Source organism: Colletotrichum scovillei (genome assembly GCF_011075155.1).
Source record: "Colletotrichum scovillei strain TJNH1 chromosome Unknown Contig00003, whole genome shotgun sequence".
In the NCBI taxonomy this organism is placed as follows: Eukaryota; Fungi; Ascomycota; class Sordariomycetes; order Glomerellales; family Glomerellaceae; genus Colletotrichum; species Colletotrichum scovillei.
The window spans coordinates 3775528-3792471 of record NW_023336261.1 but is presented as its reverse complement, the minus strand read 5'-3'; the positions used below and the strand labels follow the sequence as shown (position 1 = coordinate 3792471).

At 53.2% G+C, this 16944-nt stretch overlaps 3 protein-coding genes across 3 annotated transcripts; 2 read left to right on the top strand and 1 right to left on the bottom strand.

The window, feature by feature from the left end:
• Nucleotides 1–8512: 8512 nt before the first annotated feature.
• HER10_EVM0005457 (uncharacterized protein) lies at nucleotides 8513–9535 on the top strand (the record flags this gene model as incomplete). The annotated part of the gene is made up of 1 exon (XM_035475073.1): nucleotides 8513–9535. One exon carries the CDS (start codon nucleotides 8513–8515, stop codon nucleotides 9533–9535), a length of 1023 nt encoding a protein of 340 aa, XP_035336037.1.
• Nucleotides 9536–10026: 491 nt separating this feature from the next.
• HER10_EVM0012796 (uncharacterized protein) lies at nucleotides 10027–10455 on the top strand (the record flags this gene model as incomplete). Its single annotated transcript, XM_035482181.1, has 1 exon — nucleotides 10027–10455. One exon carries the CDS (start codon nucleotides 10027–10029, stop codon nucleotides 10453–10455), a length of 429 nt encoding a protein of 142 aa, XP_035336701.1.
• Nucleotides 10456–15696: 5241 nt separating this feature from the next.
• HER10_EVM0007144 (uncharacterized protein) lies at nucleotides 15697–16642 on the bottom strand. Its single transcript, XM_035476710.1, has one exon. The coding sequence runs from the start codon at nucleotides 16375–16377 to the stop codon at nucleotides 16045–16047; it is 333 nt and encodes a 110-aa protein (XP_035336192.1). The 5' UTR covers nucleotides 16378–16642; the 3' UTR covers nucleotides 15697–16044.
• Nucleotides 16643–16944: the final 302 nt, after the last annotated feature.

Sequence of the window (16944 nt, the reverse complement as noted above, 5' to 3'; positions counted from 1 at the left end):
CGTTCAGGTACTGTGTAATAGGTCCCCTGAGTTCTGCGTCTACTAACAAACTGCCTTCCAGTAACTCACATGCTCCTTCTGCCGGCTTTGCCGGAGACCTCGCATTCTTCACGTTGCATTGGCATTTCCCACGGCTTCGTCAACTCAACCTCTCCCTCCACCCTCCTTCACCAGCCTCCCGGTGCCTGCGCCACACGCGGATCTCCCACGGTGGGGGAGCACTCGCCGCATCGTTTCTCCCCAGACCGGCAGTCCCTGTTCTTTTTTTGGATACACGCACTTTTCGGAATGTCGAGATCTGGGGAAATCCCATGGCGGACGATCGTAGATTTTCAGGGTTGCCAAATTTTCACCTCACCCCACGAGACAGCTACGCAATCGACCTGATTCGCGTTGACATGTACGAATACGTCTTCATGTCTTGCTCGCCAGTACATCAGGTGGTGCTGATACGTGAGCAAAATACAGCAGTTGCCGATACCCATCCTCCACTTGGGCACGGGCACGATAGCTGGTGGCGACTATTGGCACAATCCCCGTTGGCTTCAAGACCAGGCATGCCTTGCGCAGGAGACCTGTCCAAAACGAACCGTCCCGCTCACCTTTGGTATTGAGCTCAAGGCTCAAGCTTGCCATGCTATTTTCGATCCAGCCTGAATCACTAGACAGATCCATGGATGTTTGCAAGATTTTCACTCAAGCGAATGTCGTCCTACTGGCGCCCGACGACAAATGATGCCGTAGGGATTACCCTGAAGAAGGGCAGTTACATGCACAACAATCTGCGATGGAAACGAATAGCAGACGAAATATGCCTTTCTGCAGGAGGTTGATACAGTCTCTTAATATTCAACTTATTTTCCCGTGCTCCGCCAAAGCCATAGGATCTCCTCCCGCACAACCGTGCGGCAAAGCAAGATTTGCGGGTCGCCGGCCCAGCCACTGGGGTAGGGATCTGCCGTTGAGTGTGGCGACACCAGAAACGACACAGCCTGTGAAGCTTGGCTTGGTGCTACCTTGAATGAAAATTCCGGGTCCGAAACCCCCTTCTCTTGGATGACGGGATACTGAAGTGCCCTGCATGGCTTGCAATAGCCTTGAAAAAGACAGGTTTAACACTCACCGGTGGGAAACTCCATGTGACTCAGGTCAAGTGACGATAGTAGCGGTCACAAGCTCTGGCAGCCAACGGGCACTGGCTGGTGTCAAACCAGCCACCCGAGGTGCGGCAAACAACGGCGGAGCCGCCTGCATCGACGACAGGCGAAGGCCGCGGGGGCCAAAAATAGGTAGTCAGCAGACCTATCCGAACCTACAACTTGCCGCGACGGCACAGGAGCCGACTTCTGCCGACTTTGCTGCGAGAGAGACTCCACTGCGTCCGCTTGTTCGACTCCACGATGGCCCGTTTTGTTGCCTTCTGCCGCGTCTATGGCCGGACAGCCGCCGCTCTCTCACTGTTCTCAGACTCCCAAGCGAGCATTCACATCCGTCTAAGGTGTCATTGCAAACCCACACTGTCTTTCCCTGCGATGCCGACACCGGGTCGCAGTACAGCCAGCTTTCGCCTGCATGGGAATGTGGAATTTGGCAGGGAACCACGTATCCGGATCTGTTTGCAAACGAATCCATTTTGCCACAAAACCAATATGTCATGGTTCAATATTTTGTTCACAACGACATGGTACCCAAGTTTTTGCTTGCTTTCTGTACATGTCTCTGGGCGATACCCCCTTGTTTGAGTCAACAGCAACTAGTTCGGCATTTTGGCAACTCGATTGGACGGCAGATTGAGTGTGACAGATCTCAATCCGCTTCTGGAGAGGTTCGAGAACGGTTGTTCCTACAACCGGGCACTCACGAACGGGGCAGGCTATTTCCCAATCTGGTAATCTTGGTATGTAACGTCTCCTGATGACCATGACCTTGCTCATCCGCCTGTCCCCTGAACTGGCGCCCAAGTCGTTGCGCCATTAACGCGGCCATTATTGCTCAGCGAGCTTCCGCTGCGTCCTTCAGGAGTCAAGGGGAAGTTCCTAGGAGCGTTTGGACTCCAACCGTCTCTCCTCATGATGGACCTCTTGGGCATTTCGCTCATGATTGGTCTAATATCAAGCCAGAATGTGAGTATTTTTGCCAATCACGATGAAGTCGCTCGGCCTTTTCCCGTCCAGGCCCACATAGCCCGAATCTGGCCGTCAGCTCAACAGCCAATGAGGCACCAGAAGCCAGCTTTTTCCCAACCACACCTCAGCTCACCTCGGCCGCTAGCAGGGACTACAACCTTGCAAAAAGCCATCTACAGGCTGTCATTGCTCGACGTTTACACCCTCGAGTTCTCGACCACCCTTTCTATATCTCCACAACGATGTTGGATCCCATTCCATTAGGACGGACCAACTCCCTTCGGCTCGGCGGCGATGCGAAGTTCAGAAGGGAGGAGGGCAATCCCACGCTTCCGGAAACGCTCTATACGCCAGTTCTCAGACGGAATAGCAACGCTGCCATTGCGGTACGCCGCGCCATCTGGTCTGATGTCGCCGTCCAAGGCGGAGCCCGGCCGGGACTGTAGGCGGTTGACTTTAGTGTTGGTTCCTCTGGCGGTTCTTCCTTTGGCTTCCTTGGCCGCTCCAATCATGGTCGTGCCCTGAGTCTCGTGAAAGTCGAGCCGGCCCAGCAACTGCGACCCTATTCTCCAAGGAGGTCTAAGTTGCATATGGAGATGCCAAGTCGTAGTCACATACAATGCTATGCGGGCTATTGGGTCTACCCGCCGTCGCGGCCGCGCCTGCGTCGTTTCAAAGGCGATCTGCTGCTAGAACCTACATAATGCAGGGCGAGACGCAGAAGTGTCCTCAGGCACATGCAAGTCATAAGGGTACTAATAATTGGTAGAAAGTGAGAAGCAGCATCTGGACCACACGACTGGCCAAGACAGACAGGCCATTTTATGACGATTATCAGAAGACACCTCATTCATCTCCGACGAGGTCTCAGTAAGGCCATGCAAGATTGACCATCACTAACGAGCTCTATCGTCATGGCTGTCTTGGCCATGGCGTTGGCTCTGGGGGCTCGTCGAAAGTAGCCATGCCTTGTCCCTGGTCTAGCTAACAAAACACAAGCCACGGTCTTCGAATCGTCAAAGGTGGACAGATACAGTCAGGTGCATAAGGGCAACCTCCTCACGGAACCTCAGGATAGTTTCCTAGCGGCAGACGAGTCGACACAGGCAGCTTGAATATCTCACGCCTGCATATGACAGTACTACCCATCCTAGGTCGCAAAAAGGTCTGGACCTGCGCGGGCTGGTGTGCCCTTGAGCATGATATCACAAATATATTCCAATCACGGCAGCCCTCGCGACGATTGCACGCCGAAGGCTCTACGCAAGCAGATCTGATACCTCGCAAAAAGAGCAAGGTGCATGATCAAGGAACATGCGAGCAGGTGAAAGATCACGATGAGTAATATTTGCAATATGATATATCGAAAACTGCTTGTAGTGAGAAGGCCCGGCTCGGATGGTTTGAAATGACCGCGGAAGCGATCTAGACGGCCCCGGTGCAGACCCTGCGAAAGGTCGACCCGATCATGGGCACTTGTCAGACGAAGTGCTACATGGACCGTAGACGTCGAGGCTACGGCTCAGTCATTCTTTCGTTCACCCCACTTCACTGGGCATCGGTTTGGGGAGAGACTGGCAGCTCTTCAACCAGGACGCACCCTGCATCTCAGCAGCCAGGGGCACGCTTTTCACAAGATACATGTGAAAGGAGGCGCTTGGGGTTGGTGGGTGCCGGCAAGCAGGGGTAGGCCTTCTTTGAGACAGAAACATTCCTGACAAGCAGTGACAAGTCCCAATTGTTTCTTTTCTGTCAATCGGCTGTCCGGGAACTTTGGCAGTTGGGTTTGCGGCTTGTGCAACGGCAACGACAAGTCGGAGGTGTCTCTCATCGGGCCTGTCTCTAGCCGGAGAGACACGGATTCAGATTCAAGATTCAGACTTTACGCGGACGAGTTTCTCGTGGGATTTATCAAATCAAGACAATTGGCCGTGGACTTTTGCGAACGCAACGGAGTACAGAGAGGGGGAAAGTACCGACCTGGGAAGAAGATACCAGCGGACCTCCATGGTAGTGCACAATACTTTAACGACACACTCTTTTCAGTACGAGGGTACTTGGCCCGAGAGTGACGGCAACCTGCGATTGCAGGACTCAAACAACAGGCCCAGGAGCCCGGATTCCCTGTGTGTCCTCGATCGGAAAACAAGGCATTTCAGGCAACAGACGCACCGCACAACGTATTCGTACGGAACGAGATATACAGGAAGCAATATGCGGCTACCACGACGACTTACCTGCCTTGTCTGGAATGTGGACGGACGGCGTGTAAGGGTTGGTAACAAGGGCTGAGTTTAGGCTGCTTTTGCTGTCCCATACGGATACTTTCTCGTTGTTCGCACAGGCCACGGAGCCCAAGGACTAGGACAGCAGTCCGGTTTGCCTCACGAATACCGGCACAGCGGGCTTGCCTACTAGAGGGAACGCAACCCAGGCGGACAGGTGTTCAAGCATGAGATCCGCCTGAAATGCCAGCTTGGGAGGCCACCTCGCGACCATATCACCATATTACACTGGGGTATGACGTCCGAGTCTCTTGATTACCCGAGGCACGCGATATGTCGCCTTCCCTCGCCTTGCGAAAGACCTCTGTGGCGTATCCGAGGACGCGAAGCCTCTGAACGGGCCACGGACGACACCGACAAGCCACAGGTGCCTTATGCAGACCTGCGGAGAGGTACACACGGACACTTGACTGAAAAGAACGGACCAAAAATTCGGATTGGGATGGCTTCCACGGATTCTCACAGAAGGCGGAGGGAAGTTGGAAGGGCGGCGAGAGCTACAAGTGACCTTAGTCGAGCATGGTAGGGCATGGCATAGCAGCACGGCTAGGCCTACGCTTGCATCTGCACTGACATCGATCATTCTCAGCTCGCTGCTGGGGATTTTGGGCTCTTTTGCGGGATCCGACGGTTCCCATTCGCCTGACCTCTCGGGTTCTGTCATTGAGCATATGCAGGTCGCAGCACAGCCCTGATCTTGTACGGCGGTCCCTACTATAATTTTTTGGGAACTTTTCCCCCCTCCGTCAGTCTCTTCACAAGTTTTTTCGCCGCCGCCGCGCCGCCGTCGCTTTCGCTCGCTCGCTTCATGCAGAAGCGCATGCGCAGCGCAGCGCAGCTCGACACGTACTTTGTACAGACTAGAGAGATCGGATACTCTTGTTTCCCCCCCCCCTCTCTGAACCTTTTTTTAGAGTCTACATCGGTTTGGATCCAGAAAAAGCGGAAAGATTTACAATTTACTTTGCTGCTCATTGCCGTCAACCGAATCTGCCGGAAATCTTCTGAACCGGGATCGGGGCCGAAGGAGGGTGGACGGCAAATCAGAGGGAGCAACCTATGCCCAGTTCTTTTCACTATACTTTGGTCTGCGGATACTTTGCCTTGGACATACTGTATCAGTACAGGCTCCGAATCGATGCCGAAGTCTGTTCTGACCCAAAGACAGATCTACCAGAGCGTTTTGCGCCGTCTCCGGTGCCCCGTACCTGAGCCCATAGGAATCGCTCGTTTGTCTGTTTTTCGCCTTACCACGCCCGACCTAAGCAAGCCTTACCCGGGGGTCGAATGGATTGCCGAGCCTGGTTCTTCGGTGCGCTTTGTCACCTCTTTGCATAGTGTTGGCGCAACCTCGAGATTGTTGGAAGGATCTTCAAGAGTTATCCCAGACTTTCTCTAGGTCGTCGTTGGAGGTTGTATTCCACAGCGTTGGGCCTATAGCGAAATGTGGCGCAGATGCAAAAGACGACGCACGCCTCAGACAACGCTTTTCAGAAGCCACGCTCTCTGAAGTTTGGAGAGTCTAAACCAAGATGGGAAACATATGTCTCTAAAGTCTTGACCCAAGAGGAATAGCGGGAAAAGGCAAAAAACGCTCGAAGTCATTTTGTCGCTCGTAACGTTCCGACTCAACTGGCACACTGCGTGACTGCCAGCCACCTCGCCTCAGTCAGCGGCACTTCACCACCACCAGCCAACATGACAACGTTTGGTTACATCGCTCTCACAACTCTCACAGAAAGGTGTTCCCAAAGGCGGCAGAGTTAAAACCAAAGAGTGAAGGGGGGAAGGTGCTGGCCCAAGCTTGCGGCGCACGCAGGCGACGGCATCCGAAGCATTCAGGGAATTCCTAGCTTGCCCTAGGCCACCTAGCCTAAGCTTGCCAACCTGCCAAACCTTGCTTCGGCTCATTGAGCTGTGTGGCTGCTTAGTTTATTGTGTACATGGGCACTCTGCAACTTGACATGACCAGACTCACGACATCCGTGCAAACGCCAAATAGCGGGAGGGAGGTGTGGTGTCTAGCTGCCTCCTTGGCCCATGTAAGTGAGTTAGGGCCTGTCCGGAGAGGGAGTCGCTGAGCCGAGATGGGCTGGAAACTCACTACTGAGTGGTAAGGCCAAACGAATTTGGTTGCGATGTTGGAGGCACTAGATGGAGAGCGCATGAGTGGAATGGCGATGGCGAACGGACTGAACTCGAGAGGCCAACGACCAGCGCAGGTCCATGTTCGTTGGAGTCCTCCCATCGACCGACTTTGACGTGTCCTATTACTGGATATTGTTACTAGATCCGCCACGGGCTAGGATGCTCTACGGATATGCAGGTTGGCATGAAGAGGACGAGCATCAACGGCCCCAACGCCAACGCCAACAACGAGGCCAGCAAGCCTTGGGCTCCAGCTTCCAGCTTTCCCCCGGCCGCCGCCGCCGGCCCTCAGCTCCATAGTATATCCCGTCATGGAGGTAACAGGGCCCCCTTGGGAGAGGAGAGGGAGCAAGATGTATGGAGATCCGGGTGAGGCGAGGAGGAGACCTGGAAGCCGGCCCAAAATGCATGCACCGCGCACCGAGGCTACCTTAACCTGAGGCCTACTTGCGTACTTACCTATATCCGTAGGGATACAGAAAGAGCCAGTCATTCAGAGTGCCCGATACCTAGGGCCTGTCCTTGGATCAGACGCAAGTACTGGTCCATGGCTACCTTAGACATGTACCTCCCAGAGGTACCTACCTACCTTACCTACTGTGTAAGTATAGCAAGTAGTCCCCGGCGCCATAGGGAGATCCGATACTACTGCACAGCGCGCTGCGCTGCCCCCGCCGGCGTGCATCATCCAAGGATGATGGATCTTCTGCCTTCCTGACTCTGCCAGCTAGGTACCTATTGTGGTAGGTAGTGTATTGTGAACTCGAAGCTCTGGGTTCTAAGTTCCGGGACCTGAGAGATCTGGTTCTGGCTGTGGCTCTCTTGTTCTGGCTCTGTCTTTCTCTCTCCACTTGCTCCTCAACTCATGTAGGGTGCAAAGAGCGAGGAGCAGGGAGTACCTACCTTAGCCAGTGACAAGTTCGTAGTGGAGGTGACCTGCCACACCCCTCCCCTCCTCCCCTCCCCCCTCCCTCTCTGCTTGCGCCTTCTTCCCGCCTCCTGGACCATGGACCATGGGGGACCGCCTGCCGAAAGCCCACCGGGCTGGTCGAGGCGAATGGGGAAGAGAGGGTACCGGTAGTCACTCAGTAGGTACCTACCTTTTTTTTTTTTTTTTCTTTGGGTGGGCGGGAGTGAGGTGCGCAAGGTGCAAAAAGAGAAGCAGTACCAATACTCCGAAGCGGGACAAGCTCTGATGGGGAAAAGACTCACGTTCGTGTACCCCGGTACTTGAGCTAACCGCCAAACGCACCCCTGTCCCACGCATAAGTCCAAGTCCTCGGGTACTCGTCACCTCACCGTACCGCAGCCGCAGCAAGCACCACACACCGGATGGGAGCGAGTTTACCACCCAACTCGTACCCCCATGACAGGCCTCGACTGCGCTGAACAGCAGTGAACATGAGTGGGCAAAGAAGGTTGACCGCACCTCAGGCTCTTTCTCTCCAAGCCCCAGCCAGGCCCCAGGGCTGTCTCTTTCTCGGGCGATTATAACACCCCACCACCCTCGCACCACATCCTGTCTCTTCTCACCCTCCCTCTTCCTCTTCACGAGCTCTTCGTCTGCCTTCTTCTTCTTCTTCTTATTCGCGGTAGCAGGCGTGCAAGCCAAATATCCCTTGTTATCCTCCCGGAATCCTTGGGACCGCCCAGCTCCGTCATCACTTGTTTCCTTTATTACTTCATTTTCCCTCCCCCGTCTATCCCACCCCTCTCCCCCGCTGTTCTCGAGGTGTCTTACCAAGATTCAAGATCAACAAGAATACCGTCCAAGATATATACACCCAAAAGACCCTCCTCTACCCGAGACTTATCCTTGACGACCACAACGACGACAACGATAACGACCAAACCGCCTCTTTTTTGTCATATCTAACGCCAACTGATCCTCCCCGTTCCTCCCTCGGTCACAGACTCTCTCCATCCTCCACGCCAGATATCCCCGCCAACAACATGCCTGTTCAACTGCTACCAGCCTCTGCGGCTGCTTTCGCCCCGAGAGCCTCATCCGTCAACGTCGTGCTGGGATCCAAGGTCGAGCCGTGGTTGACACAGACACTGAAGCGCATCAACCGGATTAAGCGCCCACTCAACAGCGTCCCTCAACATCAAAGATGTCTGACCGAGACACTTTCATCGCCCAATGCCATCTGGACTCTCACTTCCATCATGCTCCCCAAGGCCCCGGAATCCGACTTGCGCCAGGATGAGAACCCTCTCGTCGAGGCCCTGTTCAACTACCAGCTTCTCCACATCGAGGCCTACATTGTCCACGTCGACATGGTCCTGCGCAACGAGGTCGCTTTCAAGCTCACCACCGACTCAATAGACGCCCTGGTCGAGTACCATAAGGAAATTCACTGCGTCGATAGCAAGGCCAACACCTATGACTGGTCTGAGAAAGACCAACAATGCAAGAAGCTGCATGAGGATTTCGTCCAAGCCATCAACAAGTTTGTCTACCGCACACATGTCACTGCCTTGGAAGGGCTCGAGGAAGAAGGCGCTGGTGAGCTGCTCTCGGGTAAGAGCGAGGAGGTCAAGAACAACATCATGGGCCTCATGAAGCCCTTGCTGCCTCCTCCTCCCCGTGTTGTCGATGTCATCAGACAACCACCTCTGCTCCCCAGCTCACCCGCCAACGCCAGCATCTGGTCGCAACCCCCTACGCCAGCCAGCCTAGTCGCTGTCGACGCGTGGAGAGTCCTGCCATCAAGTCCGAGCATTGCATCCACATCTCAGGAGTCAACGCCAATCTGGGCCAACATTGGCATGAGCGAGGTTCAGATTCCCTCCCCTACGCCTGCATACAGCCAACCTTTCTCCACGGCCGGGTTCTACTACAGTGCACCAGCAATCACGGCGCCCATCCCAGCGTTGCCTCTCCCCAGCATGTTCACGCCTCAATGCGGTGTGAGCGTCGGCTACGGTGGCTTCGGCTGGGATCGCTACCAGGAGTACACGACGACGATGTGACAACCAGAATCCGTTACATCTGAGACTTACCCTGTCGTAACGACCTCATAAGCATTGCCAGGCACGATGGTCCCATGTTTCCCGGAGAAAAGTTGAATTCTTCTCGGTCTGCTCGGCATAGAATCATCCACAGGCATATCGGCGTTTTGCATCAGCAGGGGAGCGAACGGTGTTACGGGACTCGCGAGACAACCAAACAAAAAAGATATAATTGGGGGTTTTTTTCTTTTGTCGGCAGCAAGCGAGCGTATGATTTTTTCACAGTCTTTTCGATATCCGGGGAACAACAACCACCACCACTCACTCTGCCGCAAGCTCGGTCACCTTTCATTCGAATCATCTCATCATGGCTGGGTCCGGGGCGGGCATTTGAGTGCATTTACATTTGGGTTGGGGGGTTTTTCGAACATATAGGCGGCCTGTTCTCTTTTCCCCTTTCTCTACTATTTCCTTTGGGTCTTGTCTCATCTACACAAGAGGAACACGCAGCAATGCAAAACCCCCCCGCTCGGCTCCAGGCCTGGAGCCCGAGACAGAAGAAACCGACAACCTTTCATTCTCGATTCCCCCGCTTTGGATTTCTACTTTTTTTTTTTGGTCCTGTTTTCTTGTTTGGTTTAAGAGGCTTTCTTAGAGATACCCCCATCGGCATTACACTGGATCGGAAGATACCAACCGCTGCGCATTTTGCTTTCTTCTCATTTCCTTGGGCTTGGGTTCTTGTCTTACGGATGATTCATGACAACCATTTCACGACCAATGACGAATATTCACGACTGCGCGCTCAACGATACGAATCAAGACGACGTTGCTCCAGGCTCGATGCCACGACATACGATTTTCTTGGTTTTCTTCGCTTCGCACAGGCTATTGAATTTCAGTTACAGCAAAAGGCTTGCAAACCGGACCGGATCCAATAATAGCAACGCTTCTTTGCGAAAGGTCGACAAACACAAACAACAATCATCGCGTAGCTGAGACATGGTTGTATCAGAGATGCAACTGTCAAGGCAGACACTGGCATGTCGACAAGATCTTTGGCTTCAGCCGTCCCCTCGAGGCTCATCGCGGCGCAAAAGGGAGACGGCTGGCATGGAAATGGAGGAGAGATGGGACTCGAATCAACAGAATAAAAGAAGCTGGGCATCGCAGAAAGAATCATCTTGCTGGGCAAGATACGATGCAGAGACCTCTGGCCACAGTCTTGGAACCTCTGCTATCACACTCACGATAATCCTCGCTCGACTTACGCGGGCGCTAACGAACCCAAATCAGGCCATGCTGATTACCCCACCTGGACACAAGTACGACACTACGGAAACCTGCGAGTCGGGACTGGATGTGAACGGAACGTTGTTACCGGGTTGGGGGTCATTGTGTGGAATCTGGGGAAGGGGGGTCGCGCCCGTGGCAGCTTCGAGTTAGGGGGGAAACGTGAGCAAGGGGCAGAGAGAAAGAGGCGACGTGTAGCTCGCCCTCCTGCATGAGAGACCCCGCCGTCGCCGAAGAAGACTCGGAGAAGCATTAAATTGCTTGGGCGAGGGATCGAAAGTCGCTTGGGAACACAAGCCGGGTTTACGGGTCTGCTGTGCAGGTCAGATAACCTTGACTTGGGTGTTTCTCAAGCGGCAGAGGGTGCAGGAAACCCTTTTTTTCTTTTTTAGCAAGGGGGGAATATCATGAGCGACCTTTGGCAAACCCTGGAGGTTTCTTGGCCCAGGTCTGGCTTACACGCAGCTCAACTGGTTACTTTGCATTTTACGCTATTAGTTAGTTCGAACAAAATTATGTTCACCAACGTGTGTCTCGCGTGCCTCTTCCCCCTCGTGCATAAGTGACTTTTTTTCCAAAGAAAAGAAAAGGAAAAAACCTTTTCTCTTCACTTTTTTACTCCAAGTGTGGAGGTCAACGAGCAGGCATGTGGGTTGTGCCAGCTGAGGTTGGGATGTTGGGAGAGAGCATTCTTACAGTAAGTAAGCGTAAGGAGTAAGTAATTGAGCCGGCGAGACCCTGAAATTGAGGTTTGATGGGCGTGATGGGGAACAGAGTTGGGACTTCACGCACTTTTGGGAAAGAAACAGGAAAAAGATCTGCCCTTCCAACTTGGGTTTTTTTATTTCGTTTTTCAGCTTCACCTCAGTAAGGGGGGAGGATAGTGGAGGGGAGGGGAAAAGGGTGTTGTCAAGTGGTGGTGGTGTGCCACTGTGCTTATCCCCTTTGAAAACCAAGCCCCCGCGTTTCTACGTTTCTGCATGTTTCTCTATTTCGGGTATCAAGTTTCGACAAGACCATCCATCCCGGTCTTGGGGAAGCACTACATAGTACTATCTAGACCCGCGAAATCTGACAAGCACAGCTCGGCTGCGGGAGGGAGTCGACGGGAAGGGGATGGATACCTAGGTAAACCCAAGGCGCATAAAGTCGGGCAGATCAAGTGCCAGTTTGGCCAGCCTCTAAAACCAAAGCCAACATCAAAAAAAAATACAAAAGGTTCTGGAGGGTCCAGGACCAGGTTCGGACGGGTTGGTGATGGTCCTCGAGGTTTTTCCTTTTCCTTCTTCTTAAAGTCAGCGCTGTGCATCCAACGCATGACTCGGCAAGGGCACTTACACCTCTGAGAGTTCGTCACGTTAAGGGGAAAGCTGTTTCTCGTGGTCTCCGAGATCGTTGCTCGCGAAGAGCGACTGGCCCCTCAGCTGAAAGCGTCTTCAGCAATCAGCAACAGAAAAGCTACCCCTAGAGACGTTTGGTACAGGTTACCTGCTCAGAATGCTGTCCGTCCTCTTCGGTCTCGGGGCAGAAGCTGCGGCAAGGCAAAGATGAGAACCAACCCTATCGAGGCAATGTAATCGTCATGATTTGGCGCGCGATAGAAATCGACTTCTGGACCTCCCACACCTGTCTAGATCAGCCAACTCTTTCTAGACAAGGGCGAGAGCAAGAATCTTACAAAAAAGTGAGCCTGTCCAAAGACTGGGCGGCACTGAGCGGGAAGTTCTAGAAGACGGGGGTTTCTAGGGACGATCAGCGGGTATCACTGATCACTGCGTCTGAGCGTTTGCCGGTGGGCACACAAACTGATCAACCATCCTGGTCTGGCCGCTGTCGGTCAGTTGTCGCACGCCCAGCTTACACATGTCCACCCCCTACATGGACCACACCACCACCATGCTTCTCGGAACACGGTCCAGCTCCAAAGTCGGCCCTTTGCTGGCAGGCAGACGCTCGCACGGACGGGGAACGTCTGAACGTCGGGGGAATTGTTGTTCTGTCGGATGTCGACAGGCGAGACAGGTGTAACGGGCGGCCAGATGGGTTCAACCGGTCCCGGGGAACGGGGAAATAGAAGCAAGGGAACTTTGGCACGGTTTCAACCATGGCATTCGGCTCTCTGGTTACGACACGCAAGAGTTTCGCTATTGAGACGGCGTTGAAAGCGAGCACGCGATAGAAGGAAAAGGGGTAAAGGGGGGAGAAACCTATTTTCGCGGTGTCTCGAGCTCGGCTACTCAGCTGAAATAAGGTGGGCGTTTGGAAACGGGATTCTCTCTGGTTATTTGATATATAAGATTCGTGTTGGCATCTATCATGTTTTGGGATGCAGGTGGTGCTGACGGGCGCTAGGGATGGTGCCATCCGCCGCTGCTGAGTTGTTTGAGGCTTCACGGAAGGAAGAGTTACGCGTCCCCGTTGGGCTACTGCGCTGAGTGAGAAAAGTGAAAGAGGTTGCATATTGAATACAAAGCGTCGCAGTCGGTAGGTTGTTTAGGGGGTGGCAGATTTCAGGCTGAAAGTCTCCCACTTGAGAGATCGTGGGAGTTGGGCATTTGACTTTGCTTGTCAACTAATTGTCGACAAAAGACTGTTGCAGCTTGGCGACTCTAGGCCCGCGACGCATGAAGCGTTGCATGGGGTTGATAGCTCCAACGCATAAAGAAGGGACATTTTGCTCCGCGCTTGATACGAAGCAAAACTGCTCTTGTCCTTCGCTGTTTCGCCATTTTGCTTTTCCTCTTGTGCGGAATGTCTATGCCGACAACGAGAACTTACACTGGCCCGGAAGTGCAATGGCTCGAAAGCTGAGTTTGGCGGGCCAAGTCTAGTTTCTTCGCAGTAGCAACGTTCCATGTCGCAACTCTTGGTCGGCATTCGGAGACGGAGGGAAGAGAGGGGGGACGGGAAGGAAAGCCAAGGTGATGCTGAACTGACTCGATAGGATCAACCCAGAAGATCAACTACAGCCATAGACAGGCAGGGAGGGTGTGGCTTGCTACTTACAGCTCGCAGGGATGCGAGCCTGAGTTGCGGCTGAGTCGCCCAAAGAGGATGGTGGGGTGTTATGGCGGGCAGGCCATCTTGCTTGCTGTCCGTGCAAAGATACGTGCTCTCCCGACAAAACTTTCCCTCCCGATGAGCAGTCAAACGTGGTGGCCACGGTGGTGTGCTGTCGGTGGCTGAGCAGATCCGCAGTGCTCCAACTCCCATCTCACTTTGAAACGAAACATTCTGTGGGGGACTCGCGAAGAGTCTGTAGGTATTCGTACGGACAGCCGTCTCGCTCCCACATTGGCCGGCGTACGAAACCGGGGTCATGGACGGAATGGGCTCCGGAGGGGTTCCGGGGGAGAGCATGCCCTTGTCTGGCATATCTGCCATTTCCGCCATCAACCAAGAAGGAGGGCGACCTGCGGATGCGACCGAGACTCAATTCCGCCCAGGTGCCTTGCGACGTCTCATTGGGTCGCGGCAACGAGACACGATCTGGCGTGGTTTGGTCAAGGACGAGTGTGGAGAGAGGCATTGGATACCGTTGGAGGGGATCCGCGATGCCGAGTTTGGGGTCCATCTGAGATATGTCGCTTTGGCAGCCATGCCCTGGAGCGGAATGACGGTTTGAAGGGTACTTGGACCAGCCGTTCTGCACGGCGAGATTTGTGTCGAGAGAGTCGTCTCGGGAGCTGCTCGTAGCATCTACATCGTAGGCGAAGTTGATCTTGTAGCCTGCACGCGATAGTAAGAGCCTAAAGGCCAATGCGAACTCTGAAGCTTGAGCCCGGCACAGTCAGACGTTGAACACCACTGAGGGGCGGACGAGTGCGCTCGCGCGGTTGCTATTCGAGGCAAGCCGCTTGACATCGACTTGACCATGCTTGTGGGATCTAGATGAATCCTATGTCGCATTCCGACAAATCGGACGTCGTTCCTTTACGAGGATCGACAGGTCTAGGACCACCCTGGGTTCGCCCGCATGTAAAATTGAGGCGTCTTCGGCGCTTGTCAAAGACGTGAGTGTATTCGGCACTGATATCTCTGTTCGCCATGATCATCGACGCTGAGTGAGTTTCAGCAGCTTCTTCGTCAACCTACAAATTCCCAAGCCGGGCACTGCTGCTCAGTGATCAACGATCTGACAGCAACACCAAGCTGACTGTATCGATTGACTATTGTCGATGCGCGGAAGGGTTGCAATGAGATAGCGGATATGGCCACGATTGATTGATTCGATGGGTTCCCTGAAATAATAATTAGCGCCCGGCTTTGATCGAGTAGGCATTACAGTCTACCTTTGCTTCAGTTTCCTCACAAATGCCTCGCCAACCTCCGACTTCCTTGGTATCTAAGCGCCGATGTTAGATACTGGCCTTTAGAGGGAGCATAAACCAGATAATATAACATCAGAGGTCAAAGAATATATACGTCGCAAATTAACCATGTCGGCTTGACGGTTTGACCATCGACATGGGTGTTGATTATGTAGATGGAGGTTGGGTGTTGGAGAGGAATATCTCGAAAGCATTGGTAGATTATGACAGTGATGGAGTGTCCGTACTTGCTTTATCGGGATGTCTCTTCCTCGGTCTTCTCCTCTCTCTTCATAGCCCGTGGCACTGGAACACCTAGGTACTTGGTACTTTCTGTTTACAAGCAATGAACGAGAGAGGGAAGGAGGAGATACGTCCAACTTACGGCAATAAAGGACCGCTTCCATCATGGAAAGCACTTCCGCACTGCCATGCTACATGTGTGTTAGTGAAGGTGGAAGCAGCAGCCCTTGCTGCGTTGTCATCTTACCGGAAGTAGTTAGAAGGAGCAAGAACGTAGGAACAAGTTCTTCTCCGTGAATAATCCTAGTTAGAGGGTCGCAATTTATACAAATCTAACCAAATTCTATCGCCAATTCTAGGTACCACTTGAACGAGATATTGTCTACGCTGAAGAATAAGTTCATGCGTTTTGATATGGAGGAAAGGATTTACAGGTTGGCACCACATAGTTCATATTCCTATTAAAAAGCTGCCACTATCACTGATATCAAAAACACGTTTAGGCTTCGACCTTGAGCCCCGGTGCTATCGCCATTTGTGAGAGTATTTGTTGATTATATGAAGGGCTTGGTCGATCACTGTACAGCCAAGCTAGCTTCTCCCGCCCGCTGCCATGTCGCAATGAAGCCCTTTCGCTACATGAGAATGCGAACATGTCATTCCCACTCAGGATGTCTCTTCATCTCACCAAAGCTTCTGGCCATTCTCAAACCATCTATTGAGAAGCTTGATTTCCTCGTCAGTGAGGGCGGCCTTGTCGGTTCCGTGTAGTGAAATGACGTGGGCCACAAGACTACCAGTCTTGGTGGGTTCGTCGGCCAGTCCGCGAGCCTCGAGGAGAGAGCGTGCCTGCGATGGATCTTTGACGAAATCGGAGAGGAGAGACAGCTCATCAGAGTCGAGGATGGGGCAGGCGTCATTGTTGCGGTTGATGATCTCCTGCGCCAGAGTATGGCTTTCCATCATCTCGCGGGGAGAGGGACCCGTATAGGGGGCAGACTCGCCAGTAGCGGCCATGGTTGTTGTTTGGAGGTGCGAGTTCCGGTATGTATGTTGACTTCCGAAGTATTTTCAGTCGATGGATATGGATCAGTTGTTGATGAGAAAGCAGACAAACTTCGGTCGGGTCTTACCGCAGAGGCAACGCGGGGTTTTATGCAGAAAACGTGAATGCACTATTTCTTGGTTCCAGGCGATCGCGTCTTGTATCAACCATCAACATGAACAGGCACCGAGAAAACCTCAATCTTCGCTTTACTCACTGAACACAACACGCTGTGCAAGGAACTGAAACCACGCGATGGCACTAAGGGAAGCAGTGCCTGGAATCAGGCAACAGCATTGATGAATTGCCGCACGACGAGAAGAACGTGCCAGGATGAGAAATGGGTTTGTGTTTCTCATTGGTCGGGTCACAGAGATATCACAACATACAACCAATTTTTACAAAAATTCCGTTCAAAAAGTCGGTCCAAACTGTTGGTGACCCGGGCAACGTCAACCACGTTGTTCCGGAGCAGACGTCTACACAGAGCATGGCAAAAATTTCGTAAGGCAACAGCCCTTGTAGCCGTTCATGTAACA